Here is a 15434-nt window from a genome sequence, read left to right as displayed (position 1 = left end):
TAGAAAGCATTTCATTAACTCCCTAGCTAGTTATATGGATGAGTTTAAACATAACCACATCCATGAGGACATCCGATATCCGTGGTTGGATGAAGAACACAAGCCAATGGTTTTGAATCTTTTTTTTTTTTTACTGCAGCTCATAGTAAAAAATTCATTTTACATTTTGTTCCAAAACACACATGTACACGCACACACAAATATCTGAAACAAAATTTCATGAAACATACTCACCCTTACTACATATGATGCCCTTTCTCAGTTCCTATTATAACTACTGGATTTTATTTCATTTTTTAAAGTGCTGGTCAGAGCACATTCAATTGATTTCCCAACTCACTAATGTGTCATAACCCATGGTTTGAAAATAATGCTCTAAGCAACATCCAAACTGTAAAAAATGATATCTAAAAAGCAAGACAGAGGAAGATGAAGTTAGTAACTAAAGAATGCAAATGAAGTTAATAAAAATATAAATTCTTAATGCATATAGGTTAGGTTTACTTTTAATAAATTAATGAAAAAATTAATGCAGAAATTCCAAAATGCAAAAGCCACCTCTAAGATACTAAGAAACAAAAGTCACCAAGCTTAAGGAAACCAAATGAATATCAAAATATAATTCAGGTGTCTCATCTGCCTTTGGATTTAAATATAAACTCTCTATTATGAATGAAATAAAAATTGCAAAAGGCAAGTATAGTACTACAATAAATCTTAAGTACCCTTTCATAATTTTCAAGTGTTTTGGGTTGCTTTCTATACATCCCGGTTTTGGACCATATTGACATACAAGGTCCCCTGCAATACAGAATAGGAACTGAGGATTCCCCTCTAAATGAGTTCCAAATTGCCAGGAAAATAGTGCCAATGTCATTCTAAACATTCAGGGGCTGTTTTAATGTTTTCTGTGAAATGGACTACTAGTTTCAGCCCAGCACTAAGCATGGTGGAACATGGAGGAGAAATATCCATATTATTATTTTTAATTATATATATTTAAAACATTGGGTGCCTTCTCCTGCAGCACCCACAGCACTCTAAAACAAGTGCTTGGATGGCTTGCTTTTCACTGTTTTTGACTTCTAGATAGAAGTTACTAGGTTTTACTAATGTCCATTAGGGAGCAATTCAACTCACTCTTTTTACTCCCTTTATGTCCAAATGATGTCAAACACATTTTCAATTTCCAAGTTGCTCCAGCAATATCCTGATTAAAAAGATGATCAATATACTTTAGGATGGTTCAGCAATGCTGCCAAACTATGATTGCATTACTTAGATTGGATGGAAGACTACGCAGAGCCTAAGAAATGCTAAAGGGTCTTTTTTAAGAAAAAGAAGAACAAATAAAAGATAAAAAATATGAACAATACTGGTAAATGCATATCTATCAACAACTGAATCTAAAAATCAAAATAAATGAACAAAGAATTTAATGAACAAAATAAACAGATGAATAAAATAGAACCAGAAGCATGAACACATGGAACAGACTGATGAATCTCAGATGGAAGTGGGGAGGGGGACCAGGAAGTGATTAACCAAAGAACTGATATGCATACATGCGTTACCTAGGGACACAGACAATAGGGTGGTGAATGCCTGGGTGGAGCGGGAACCAGGTGGAGGGGTACATGGGGGGAGGAAAGGGGACATCTGTAATATTCTCAACAATGAAGGTTTTTAAAAAAAGAAATACTAATTTTTATGAGTACTTTCTTCTTGTAGTATGCTAACTGTTCCCTCACCCCGTTATATTTACATGTCTTTTCCCTATTTATCAGAAACACAAATGCAGAGTTAAGCTTAAAGGAGAGTAAGAATCAATTAAAAGTTCTATTTTAGGATAACTACAAGTCATACAAATCATCTTCCACTTCACATTTTTTGATTCATGTGGAACATTTTATTCATCTTAAAAGCTGAGAGCAAGATGAGATCATCATGTGTTTTTGTTTTTTTTTTTTTGCTTTAAGTAGTCATATTCTAAAACACTAATGTTTTAGGCCAATTTTAAAAATTCACAAAATGTAATAATTTTGATGTAAGAATCAATCCCTATGCATAATAATCAGGAGTAAGTCAACCTTCAAACATTAATTTATCTTACAATTATAACATGAAAGGGCAAACTAATTTCTCTTTGAAATATGTACCCCATTATACCTTATATTAATATCATGTATTAATGAAATAACTGATTACCATTTATCAATGTCTCTATTAATATTGTACTTTTGTTGTTTCAAAAGTTTAAGTATAAACATAATTAATGTGCTGAGAGGCATTAGATAATTTACTTAATAAATCATCTTAAGTGGTTTGCCCCCTCACCTACTACCAGTAAGTTTCTCTTCTTGCTCTAATATTCTTTTGTACCACGTTCAAGCAACATTTTAAAAAATGTTCAGCAACATTTCACATTTTTATCATTTCTCTATCTCCTATGTATAGGTCATTAGAATAATACATAAGTATATATTTATGAGTGACCGTATTTTTCTATCAATAAATTCATAGAATAATGAAAAGGAAGGGAGTGTAAGAGACTATCTTCTCTCTATTACCTGTCCTGCCAAGCCTGGGTATAGACAGTTGTAGGACAAGTCAGCACTAGGAATCTAGTTAAGGGTGGAGAATGCAAGTATTAATCAAGGAAGGAAGCCCAAGAAAATGGAATGGATCTATTTAATCCTTCTGAAACCCAGAGTGTTATAAACCAAGGAGGAGACACTGAACTGGCTGTGTGCAAGCCAACCTCAAGGTTCAGGCACGTCAAAGACAGGAGACTCAACAGCAGTGGCACTTTGGGTCAATGTTGTAAGCCAGTGATTCTATAGCTGAGAAGTTGTCAAACAGCCAGGGTGAGATACAACTTCAGGCAAATGTACATCCTATTCATAGGAAGAGGGGAAGGGTAAACTTGACCTTCTACCAAAGGATAGAAAGCTTAGTGAAATCCTATTTTTATTTATTTATTTATTTATTTATTTATTTATTTATTTATTGGTAAAGGTAAAATCTTGCTATATACTAGTAGATAGTTCAACATAGTCTTCCAGTTTCTCTTCCAAATATATTAGATGACTAGAGGTCCAGTGCATGAAATTCGTGCATGGGTAGGGTCCATAGTGACTGTTGGCTGCTGGCCAGGGCCTCATTTCCTTGGCTGCCGGCTACCGGCCGGGGCCTCCCTTCATTCCATGCTGCTCCCTGGTGGTCAACACACATCACAGCCAGCGGCCAAACTCCCGTCAGTCAAACTCCCAAAGGGACACTTTACATATTAGGCTTTTATATATATAGATGAGTCAGGGTCACATAAGTGGTGACAAACACAGGCTCTCGAATCAAACTGTCTGTAACCACAACCTTAGAACCAATACTTACTACCTATGTTAAATTTCTGTGACTCTTTCCACATCTGTGAAATGATGAGAATAGTCCCCCATTGTGAGTTGATATGTTGGGTATGTTAATGACATATTAACTTATTAATAGTAGTTTTTAAATTATTAACTGAAGCAAAAAGACCCAGATTCCCCTCATACAAGTTTAGATCTAACATGTGGGGGTGGGTGGGGTGTTTATAAACTGCAGTGGAATGCATGAGTATTGTGCCACTAAGCCCTGCACAGCCTAGAGGGTCAAAAGGGAACTTGGGAAAAAAAAAATAAAACTAGGCAGAATGAGAGATCAGGACCCCCTGTAAACTTGACCTGTCCACTGGAGTGAGAAAGTCACATGATGAAATAACCAGCCCATGATGTGAGAGAATACGGCCACAGCAATAGGACACTCTCACACAGCAATGAGAATGTGATCTCAGACCTAGCGTTCTAAGAACATGGTGGTGGGCGTCAAGGTTCACAGTATTGCAATTGTGGGGAGCTGGAGATAATGGGCCTATGGAGCTGAGCACTTGGTAAATGTGAAGTTATCCTGACTGGTTGACGGCCCCAGCTACCAGGTCTCCATAGGAGGCTGAATGTTGAAAAGCCTCCTAAGCTATGGCTTGGAGCAGGATTTAGGAAGAGTGGGTGCTACATTACCAGGACGTCTAGCATTATTTTCAGGAGCCTGATACTAAGTCCTTCTACCTCTCTTCTAAGCTGTAAGAGCATGGATACCCTTACAGACTCTGAACTCAAGACTAAATTTTAGAACTAGTGTTTTTGGCCCAGAATGGGCTTAACCAAAACATTTAGACATAAATTGGAATACTTAACTGGCCTAAAGGCAATTTGGGAATCAAATGAGTCCTTCTTGTGACAGAAGTCTATGGAAGTGGTCCTAGTTAGTTAACACAGTCTTCCCTTCCAGGGTCAGAACCATCACCCCAACTCACTTGTCTCTCTCCCAATCTGTTTAAAGTTGCAAGAGGACTAACTCACAAAACACCTATCTACTTAGTCTTAGGATGAACAGCACTCACGTGAATTTGGGAGATGTCCCTGAACTTATACAGGCCAAGAGTCCGTGGTTTCCTCTGCTTATCCTTGACTGACAGTGCTCAAGACACTTCTCCAGTCTTAGAGGAAGCACCTAGGTGATGCTAATGTTGATGGATTGAGAGAATGACTTGATGTTGCAGAAGCCTTGGTATCTGTATGGATTTGTATGGTTTGATGATCTCTCTCTCTCTCTCTCTCTCTCTCTCTCTCTCTCTCTCTTTCTCTCTCTCTCTTCTCTCTCCTTAAGAACCTGATGAAAACTATGGATCATGTCCCTCCAAAAAAGGCTCATATTTTTACAGATAATTTCAGGTTCCTAGAAACCTGGCTATGAATTCCAGGTTCAGAACTCCTATAGCATAAATAGGACCAGAAATAACAGGCTTTAGGTTTTTGGCTTTTTTCTTTGAAATATAAAATTTACTATATTTCAATTTAGTGTTTCTTTCTTGGGGCTACTAGATCCATAGGATGTTATTACATTTGGATAAATTCAATAACCTCTGGAACTGTGTATTATTGAAACATGTTTTACTAATCATCGGTTACTGGTCCCAATTCTCTGTTCTCCTGGTACACTCTGCTCTCATAGCGACATTATTCTTTCAGGTTATCAGCACACTAATGCACTAGCATACAAATCTATTAGCATAAAATATTTAATGCAAAAGTCCTACAAAAATTATTGTAATAAATGAAGGAAATTTACTATTAAATGTTGCTGTTATTTTATTAAGACGACCTAGATTTAATTCATAAACATTAGTTAGTCAAGATTTTATTGATCTCATGTTCTTTTTTTGTTTGTTAACCCTTTACCCGGAGATATATTTCCATTGATTTTTATGGAGAGTGAAAGAGAGAGAGAAACATTGATATGAGAGAAACACATTGGTTGTCTCCTGCATGAGCCCCAACTAGGGCCTCGGACCAGGGAAGAGCCTGCAACCAAGATATGTGCCCTTGACCAGAATGGAACCCAGGACCCTTTGGTCTGCAGGCTGACGCTCTATCCATTGAGCCAATCAGCTAGGGCTATCCATGTCATATTCTAACATAATTACTGTGCAACTTCAACCCACCACCTTACTTTTATTTTCTTTTTTCATTTAAGAATGTAGAAATGTTTGTAACTTGTATGGAAATCCTAATCGTGGATCTAGAAGGCAATAAGTTCACTTTCAAACTTGCTTTGTAAATTGCCCATTCTTAGAAATGGTGGAACTGTTTTACACTATCTGAATAATAATGAACAGTGCTGCTCTGTGATTTATAACGCTAAGAGCTTTATAATTTGATTTATGAACAGCTCTCAAATTTTCCATTGGCAGCTCAGACAACTATGAGTAAATTTTCTGGCCAAATGACTCAGTATTTTGCTGCATGACTAATTCTACACTCAATGTGGAAACTATATAAATGAATTCTATTCTATTCTGTGGATAATAAATGACCACTTTCCAAAAACTGTCTGCAAAGCATTATGGGGTAGATGAATTCAATTATATTGACATTTTAAACTCTCAAACGCAGACTCTTGAGAAGTCTGCAATGTTCACACACACACACACACACACACACACACACACATTGCACAGAAACACTCCACACAACATTCCCCTCTGTAGCATCATCATGGGTTTTATACCCCAAAGTACAACAATCCTAAGTTAGGCTCTAAAATTTCTAAAATGTTAAAAGAACAATTTGGGATGATTCCATTTGAAATATTTTCTCTTACAATGATGTCTTTAAATTATTTTTAAGGTTTTCATTATGGTAAAATGAATAAAAAGGCCCTTCCCAAGAAATATTTGCTGAAAATAATATTTGCTATTACTGCAAATAACAATTGTTTTTCCTTGAAAAATTCAAATTTTAAAAAGAAAATAGTGATCCACCCACATGATGCCTCTCCTGATTCTGGTAGTTGAAAAAAATCATCTCCAAGGGTACATTAGATAATGTGGGTTCTTCCAAATAACGTAGTTTCTTTTCCTTTCAATACAATAACATGTATGTCATGAAAAACCATTTGGAAATAAACAGGCCATATAACACATTTCCTCAGATTCTTCTTAATTTCTTTCATATCACTTAATTCTGAGAGTAAAAAACTTCACCTAGGAACAAGTAGATTACCAGCCCCACATCAGTATGATTTACTTCTAATAATTTATTGCTAGAGTCATTTGTACATAAACTTTCTGTTTTCGAGGAGGTGATATATCAATGTAATGCCCTTGTGTGATTAGCAGTTTGGTAATTTACTCACTTCCATATAGGTTTGTAATAAAAGCTTACAGACAATCTGGATTATATTCCAAGGTATTCCTGATCTTTCCTTCAAAATCATTCTCCTAGTGCCAGGGGTGGGGAACCTTTTTTCTGCCAAGGGCTATTTGGATGTTTATAACATCATTTGAGTGCCATACAAAATTATCAACTGAAAAATTAGCCTGTTCTATTTGGTCAAACATTTAATTAACTCACCCCTAATGCCTCGGCAGGGCCTGACCAAATGATTTCATGGGTCTTATAACAACCTCAGGCCGGACGTTCCCCACCCCTGTGTCTATCAGTAGCCAGGGCAGATGGGGAGGAGACCATGGGCATGGATCCATTATAACTAGTCAGAGTCAATTTTAATTCTGCAGAGTCCAAAGTAGCCTGGGAGCAGAAAGAACCAGTCTGGGGGACTCGAAGTTTGTTAAGACAAATAGCTAACCCACAAATGCCCAGGGGAATGCCCTCTTCTCCTCTCTCTTTTCCTCTCAATTTCTCTCCACCTCTCAGTTTCTCTCCTACTGCTGTGTCCACGCCCCTAGAAGCTTGTTCAGGAACTCCTGTCTGACAAAGGGATCTTTATTAGCCTTTATCCAGGCTTTAATTGCATTTCTACTCAGCCCTTTTAGAGTTAAATTTCTCCAAAGATTGTGGACAGCAGCTCTCCTCTGTTCACCTACCTCCCCCTCTTCTACCCATTAGTCTGGTTTTAGCCTCTCCCACTATAATGAGTCAGTTCTCTGGAAGGTTTTTGGAGGTCTCCTAGTCACCAGCCCACAGTCCTCATCCTCCTTAACCTCCCACTTGGGCAACTGTTCCAGTTAGCCACTAAATTGGAACACGCACCACCCCCCCCCCCCTCAACTTGGCCTCCAGGGTCTTGCCTTCTGCTCTCTTTCTCCAGTCCACAAATGGAAGCAGCAGTCTCCAAAGTTCTGATTCCAATTCGTTCTAGTTTCTCTTCCTTAGTCATTTCATCCATTTCCATGACTTTACTATAATTTCTGTTGACTCCTATCTCTGGTTCTGACCTCTCCACCCACATGAGCTTACAGCATAATTTCACATGGATCTTCTCCTGACACCCTCCACCTCAATGGGTCTAAAACAAAGTTTGTCATCTCCCCCTTCAAAACTCTTCCTCCACCCTAGCTCAAAACTTGTCATATTTACCACCACCCCCCGGCCCCCAGCCACTTTTCTCAGTTGGTCATTACACAGTTTAGGGTGGTTACTTTTCTTCTTCCTGATCCATAAGTTTGGTGTTTGTGCCACAATTTCCTACTTCTAGGGAAGTCCTGCAGATACATCTGCCATCTTATTAAAGCCCCTTACTCTTACCTTTGGGAGGTGGAATGACTCTTTGATGAGAAAAACTGGGGAAGGCCTGCTAGCTACTAATGGCCCTATTTCTTGCTCACTCATGCAGAATGCCTTGTGGATTGGAGTGTCAGGCTCCTCTCAGCCTCTGGTCTTCAGGGAAGGAGTGCAGGTAGGGTTGTTCCTGCTCTAGTGCTGGGAAGCACTATACGTTTGACACCTGAACAACGTGGGGGTTAGGGGAGCTGACGATTGAAAATCTGCGTATAACTTTCAAATCCCCCCAAACTTAATTGCAAATAGCCTACTGTTGACTGGAAGCCTTACCAATGACATAAACAGTTTATTAACTCATCTTTTGTATGTTATATGTATTATATACTGTATTCTTACAGTAAAGTAAGCTAAAGAGATGAAAATGTTAAGAAAATCATAAGATAAAATACATTTTCAGTATTTATTTTTTTAAATTTCAGGTATAAGTGGACCCTCACAGTTCAAACCTGTGTTATTAAAGGGTCAACTATAGCTCTTCAGCTATGACTGAGGGGGTGGGGCATGCTGAGTCAGGGGAAAAGGAGTAAGATGCTCCATTTTGGCCTTGGGTCTAAGCCATGTTCTTCAGTCTGACTTTACCCTCAATAAAGTTAATATTTTAATTGCCTTTTGGTTCCTTGTGTGTGTTCTCAATAGATCATCTTCTACACACCTGGTATGAAACTCTGTTATTTTCCCCAACTCACCGTCTTCTCTTGGGTGATAGTGCTAACTCAATATCAAAAAAAGTCAAAAAAATTATATATACTTTTCCATTTTGATTTTTCATTTCTTGGGATGAAAGATTTGGTCAAAAGCCTTCCTCCTCCATCTCTATCCCAAAACATTAAATTTTTGTGACTTCAATAAAATGTCAATTATTCTTTTTAAAATGAAAACCTGGCAGAAAGAAAAGGTATGACTTCTACTAAATTAACTTCCAAAAAAGATTGATTAGTTGATTCAATATTTATTGAATTCCACAATGCACCAGGCATCACAGAAACGCACAGAAAGAAGCAATTAATAACATGACATTATTTGGAGAAGGAAGTGATAAATTAGCAACAAACAAATCAGAAAATAACAATAGAACCTAAATACTAAATTATTTTCATGATTTGGTTTGCTTATTATTAGTATCCTTGAGGTAACAAATGGAAAGAACAGAAATGAATGCATCTAAAAAGAAATATCTATAATCCTACCGCACGGCAGTTAAGCATTTGCCTGCCAAGAGAGATAAATGATGTTCTTGTGTGCATGTGAAACTTATAAATGGCTGCAGCGAGACTCAGGATGATAACAATTGTGCTAAAGTAATAGCTCAGAAAACCATAATTGCTAGTTAGTTGCTTTTTGTTGTAAGAGTGCAGAGTCTGGGGCAAACTGGTTAGTGTGCTGTGTTTGTGGTCTTAGACATGTTTCAAAGATATTTAGGCCATTTCAGATGACTCACGAATTTTAGCTACTGAGAAGTATAAAGTAAAGATGACCTTCCTAAGTTCTCAGTTGTGTCTCCCAATGTTTGCAGAAAGTTAATTCAGCTTTGTTGTTTTAAATTACTCCTCTAGGCCCCTGTGCGTCCAGACAGTAAAGAATCCTTCCTTTCCTGATGTGCCACACATTTCAGCCTCTCGGGATTCTCTTCAGTAACCCCTACACAATGGACAGGAACGCAGCCTCTCACTGCAGTGGGCTGCAGTATCAAGAAACCTTTCAGAAAAGTGCACATGATGCAGTGCTACCTGTCAGCCGGCGTCCCAGGTGCCTAGGAAGCCTCTCCGGACTTGTGCAGCCTACACTCTGCCATTCAACATCCCCACCTTATACAGCCTCTGCAAGGAGGTCCTGCAACCCCCAACTGAGATGCAGTATATCAACAACTTGAATGTTCATTTTGTTTTTGGAAACAAGTCGTAAGTAAAAAAACTTCATTGTTTCCCACGTTTATGAATTTGGCATTTAAGACATGCATTAGGCAATGCCTTTTTGAGTTCCCTTTAATGCTTACACACGGTAATATGTTACAATGGAAAAGAACATCAATGGTTAAGCTTTTATGCAGAGATGTACAATTGATTTTGTATCATTAGGAAACAGCGATATTGAGATCCTTCAAGCAAATAACAAAACCTAAGCATTGTCATGGATTCTTGGCTTTTCAGAATTTTACAAATTACTTTTTTTTTATGACACAATTCCTTCCGTCTCTTAAATATTTCGAAGAGTCCACCTTAGCAGTTATTAGAAACACCACAAATGCAGTAATGTGTTACCTTGCCATTATAATCACTGCTTTCTTATGCAAGTAAATAAAACAAACAAAACCCAGCTCCACACAGCACTGCCTTGGGAGCAGCAAAAGCCGCGCGGGGTACCGCACCGGGCCTGCCGGTGGGCCAGGGCAGCGAGATGCCGCAGACCGCAGACTGCGGCAGCAGCGGAGGCTTTCTGGCCGGGTGGCGGTGGCCGTGCACCGGAAGGCGCAGTGCAGCACACCCGCCATACCTTCTGCGTTGGCACTGCATCAGCGCCCACTGAAAAATCTCTCTCAGCCACCAACTACAATATACTTTTTGTTGGTTTTGAAAAAAAATGGGAGGGGCAAGAGGGAGAGAAGAGGTAATGTGTGCACTTTGTGTGACAGACCATTATTTCTTCACATTCCCTAAAAAATTTCTCCAAATATTTACCAGCCAATCCCAACTTCTTTCATCTGCCAGTTCCCTAAATCTGAAATTGCCCCTCCCTTGCAAGTGCATCAAATGAGTCAGATTTTACGGTAAACGCAAGGTTACCAAGAGGCTCTAAAGAGCCCATTTCTCGGTTGCGGAAATTGCACCAAGTTTGGGTGGTGGAACCGTTCACGTCTGCGGATCGGAGCGTTCAACTGGGGAGCGCTCCCAGGTAGAAGGGGGTGGAGACAGGTGGGCCTCCCGTTCTTGGAGGACCCCAATTCCCAGGGAAGGCCCTTCCCGGTGTTCACGCTTGAGCGTGCGAGGAACCCTCCCTCCCGCAAGCAATAGCTCACCCGGCAGCATCTTCCAAAGCCCCAACATCGGGGCGGGGAGCAGGGAGACGGGAGGGTAGGGGGCAGCACCGCCTGGAGGCTCCCTCCGCGCCTTGCGGTTCCCCCCCTGGCTCCTTGGCGCCCCCTGACGCCAGGCTCCCTGAAATTAGGCCAAGGGAGGCTGGACAGGCGGAGGCCCCAAGCGACGGGGAGCTTCGAGGCCCCTGGCTGGTGCACTCTCGGACGGCGCGGACCGGCGGGCGGCCCCACAGGAGGGCGCTGGGCGCTCAGGCCCGAGCGCAGCCCGCGGCCGCCGCCGCCGCAGCCGCTGCAGCCATGTCCGCGCGCCCGCGCTGCCGCAGCCCGGCTGTGATGTCATCAGGCGAGCCCCCGCCACGGCGCCCCATTCCCGCCCCCCGCGGGCCGCCGCGGCTGCAGCCCGGCGCAGCGTCCCCGCCCCGACCCACGTGCGCCCGTCTTGGGGATGCCGAGGCTGGCGGCGGCCGTCAGACGATGCACGGGGCCCAGGTGGCCAAGGCGGCAGCGCTGCTCCTCCCCGCCCGCCGCGTCCCGGCGGGGCTGCGCCTGGGGGCTGCGCATGGACGGGGGCGGAGGCGCCTGGGGCGGGAGGAGAGAGGCTCTCCGCCGCCAAGTCCCAGCCTGGTCGCCGTCTGCTGAGTCACGGCCAGCGCTCCCCGCAGCCCTGGATCCGTCGTTTAGCGCGGGGCGCGCAGCCATTGGGCCGGGCGCGGGGCCGCGTGCGCCGGGCATGACGCGCTGATCCGCGCTCGCCCGTGCCCGCCGCTTCGGCGTGCGCCCAGCGCGGGTGCCTGTGCCGCCGCCCTCCAGCCCCGCCGCCCAGCGGCCCCCGCCTCGCCCGCACCATGATCGCCGCGGCTTTCCTGGTCTTGCTGAGACCCTACAGCATCCAATGCGCCCTCTTCCTCTTGTTGCTTCTGCTAGGCACCATCGCCACCATCGTCTTCTTCTGCTGCTGGCACCGCAAGCTCCAGAAAGGGAGGCATCCGATGAAATCGGTCTTTTCGGGTCGTTCCAGGAGCAGAGGTAAGACACTCCGCGTTTCTTCAGCCCGTTTGGAGAGTGACGCGCGGCTCGCTCGCTTTTGCGCCACTGCCCTTCGCTCCATCATTGCCCACTCCCCAGGCTGAGGACACCTATGGATTTAACGCCCCTCGCCCGTGTTGCCCTCGCCCCCTTCCTCCAATCTCCTGGGCTGGGCAAAGCACAGCGATGCCGAGTGCTGGGAGGAGAGGCATGGACGCAGATTCTTAGTGCCAGTTTGCTAAAGCCCCCGAGGGTAACCGGAGCGGAGTCTGGTGCTGCGGCAGCCTCCCTTCACCCATCCATCGCTTTCTTCATGGAGAGTTTCCGGCTCCTCAACTCCCCCAGAACTTTCCCTGAAACTTCTCATGTTGAAATCAGCTAGAGACGGATGGCCTAGTAACCTCCCCGCCCTACAGGATGCCCCCACTGAATTCGAGGCGTCGGGATTGTGCCTTCCCGACCCCTCGCCCCCCCCCCCCCCCCCCCGCGCCCAGGTAAGTCATCAGTTATTCGGCAGGTGAAGAACAGGGAGTTCAATGAAGTCTCATTTTTCTCTTTTTTCCCCAGATGCTGTTATGAGATCTCACCACTTTCGTTCTGAGGTAATTTATTTAGCGCGCACGCTCAAGGTCAGAAGAAGTTCTCTTTCCAGAGTACCAATATTAATCATATGCGTGTTAAGAAACCGGTAGGGCATTGCATGGCGGGCATGCTGCCCCCAACCGAAGTAGTGCCCAGCGAACAGTTTTAGCAAATTTTGTGTGTAGTGGAGCCGCTGGACACGAGGGGGAAAGACAGCTTCTAAAAGCATTGCAGACCTTACAAAACTTAGCCTCGGGGTGGCTCTCAGCGTCCCTTACAATCTGTAATTTGCCTGTGGAAGCTTCCTGGGTGCTGTCAGCTGGGGTTGTTGGCTCAGATATCCAGAGAAGAGCTTTTAGGAAGTTAGTGCAGAGTAATTTGGTCCCTATACATTTCATTTTAGACTTTCGGATTTACATTGCTATTCACTGGTAAAGCTCTCCATGCTTTCTCGGGGCTATCTGATGGTTTTTGCAAAGTGATGGTGGTAGTGATCCGGCTTTATCAGGTCCTGTATGCTAGCCTCTACTCTCAAAATGTGGATTGTCCCTCCATGAGCAGGTGGAAGGTGCAGAGAGTGGGTGGGACCCCTGCAGCACCAGCTCCACTGAAGATGGAAGGAAACAAAACAAACAAAAACATCAGCTCCACTCCCGCCCCCCCTCCCCCCAGCATTTCTGTATGAGTTTCCAGGCCAACCCCACTTAGTGTGAGAGATTTCCCCCTTTTTTTTCTGGAGCGTTTCACACAGCCAAGCTTGGAGGTTCCTGGCCTCACTGCTTGTTCTGGTTTATTCATCTTAGCAAACTTCATAGTCACACACCCTCCATTTACTTGTCATTTCCCTGAGAAGTTATTTCACATCTCATTTCACTAGTTAATCAGATGTTTTATTGCACCCTAGGTGTTTTATTGGACTCTGGTTGTTTGAAAACTTTAACTGCATTATTATAACAGCATTCTAATGCCCAAAGAGCAGTTCTACTGCATGTAGCCCTGGAGGTTGAAAACGCTGTGCTCAATTTAGGATACTTAAGAGAGTAAATTAACCAATCAGATAATCAGACAGCGCATTCCTGGCTTTACACGAACTAGCAGTGTGGTGCTGGGAAACTCAGTTTCTCAGCACCTCAGTTTCCCCATCTGTAAAATAGGCCTAATAGTACTGACAAGGTTGTAGGGGGAAGATTTGCTGTTTACAAGTAATTACTTACAAGTAATGTGAGAAACCCCAATTAGCCCTGCTGGTGTGGCTCAGTGGTTGAGCATAGACCCATGAGCCAAGAAGTTCCTGGTTTGATTCCTTGTCTGGGCACAAGCCTGGGTTTCAGGCTCAATCCCCAGTAGGGGGTGGACAGGAGACAGCCAATCGATGTCTCTCTCTTATTGATGTTTCCCTCTCTCTATTCCTCTCCCTTCCTGTCTCTCTAAAAATGAATAAAAACATTTTTTGAAGTATTTTTAAAAAAAGAAAAAAACCCACTTAGCTCATAGTAGGCATTCAATACTGGTTAGGTATTATTACATTTTGTAAAACTGAATTAAAAAATGTGTAAACATAAAAATCTGCAAGTTTTAAAGTCTTAATTAATTAATTCAAGTTTATGGGAAACAACACAAACGGTGTCTATCATGAAGCAACACTTGAATATCAAATTAATAGAATTAATTTAATAGAAAATTTAGGATTTTGATTTTAAAAAGATATATACAGTTCCATTCAAGTAAGTGATAGAACAAGAATAATAATCCTGTTATGTTTTTTTAAGACTCCTATTTATTTTAAATATATTTTTATTGATTTTAGAGAAGAAGGGAGAGGGATAGAGAGAAACATCAATGATGAGAGGAAATCATTGATCAGCTGCTTCCTGCTTGCCCCCTACTGGGGATCGAGCCTGCAACCCCGGCATGTGCCCTTGACTGGAATCTAACCTGGGACCCTTCAGTCCACTGAGCCAAACCAGCTAGGCCTGATATGGGTTATTGTATTTGCCATCAAGTATTTCAGCTAAAGCACAAATAGAAAAAAATGAAATAGAACTGTGTCTTGGTTAGTTATCTTGCAGTTAACTAAATATTTGTCCCAATCTTGCATTTAGTTAGGAATGCTGGGACCAGTTGTTTAATGCCTTAACTTGTTTCACAAGAATACTGGCACAGTCTGACATCCTGTGGAGACTTCATATTGTCTCATCTGCTAACCTGTGAGCTCCTTGAGGGCATGGACCTTCTCTCTCTTGTGTAGGGGTGTATCCCCCCTGCCTGGTAGAGTGGGTTCTTAAGAAATATTTCTTGAATGAATGAAAAATTCCTCAGGGGTGGCAGTTCCCATAACTGGACAAATAGAACTCTCAGAGTTGGGCAGAAAATAAAAATGCACATTCTCAGGACATTGCTCAGAATCCAACATTTGCTGAATCTCTTATTTGATCTTTCTAGGCTTTTAAAAAATTGGAGTTTGTATTAAAAATGTGAGTCACTAATTATAATAAAGTAGATTTGGTTAATTTTTTTTTTCTCCTCAGAAAATCAAATGGAAAATTAGCTTAATTTGTTGATGGGCTACCTGTGTTCCTTTTTGTACCAAGTTCCACCGATAAACTACTCTAAGAATGTTATTTTATAAGTGAAAATCCTGAGACTCTGTTTCATGAGAATGTCATATTTCATCA

The 15434-nt window shown here is 42.3% G+C and overlaps 2 protein-coding genes across 5 annotated transcripts in view; one reads left to right on the top strand and one right to left on the bottom strand.

Annotated features, from left to right (window-relative positions):
• Positions 1-12227, bottom strand: part of BEND6 (BEN domain containing 6) — a 49197-nt gene extending 36970 nt beyond the window's left edge. The window contains exons 1-2 of one of the 4 annotated variants that reach the window (XM_081094141.1): positions 11134-11472; positions 235-407 (exon numbers count right to left, since the gene is read on the bottom strand). The gene's annotated coding sequence lies outside the window, so the exon portion shown is untranslated. Of the gene's footprint in view, positions 1-234; positions 408-1140; positions 1706-11133; positions 11490-11995 lie in introns of those variants that run through there. The other 3 variants (XM_081094142.1, XM_081094143.1, XM_081094140.1) reach the window with 3 other exon arrangements.
• DST (dystonin) overlaps positions 11598-15434 on the top strand; it is a gene marked incomplete at its 5' end in the record, with an annotated part of 425995 nt that continues 422158 nt past the window's right edge. The window contains 2 exons of the mRNA XM_081094138.1: positions 11598-12177; positions 12745-12779. Coding sequence (XP_080950264.1) covers positions 11997-12177; positions 12745-12779 — 216 coding nt within the window. The remainder of the gene's footprint in view (positions 12178-12744; positions 12780-15434) is intronic.

The sequence above is a fragment of the Myotis nattereri genome (genome assembly GCF_964212035.1).
Source record: "Myotis nattereri genome assembly, chromosome: 6".
Lineage (NCBI taxonomy): Eukaryota > Metazoa > Chordata > Mammalia > Chiroptera > Vespertilionidae > Myotis > Myotis nattereri.
The sequence above is the reverse complement of the archived record's forward strand: the minus strand, read 5'-3'. Positions and strand labels throughout refer to the sequence as shown.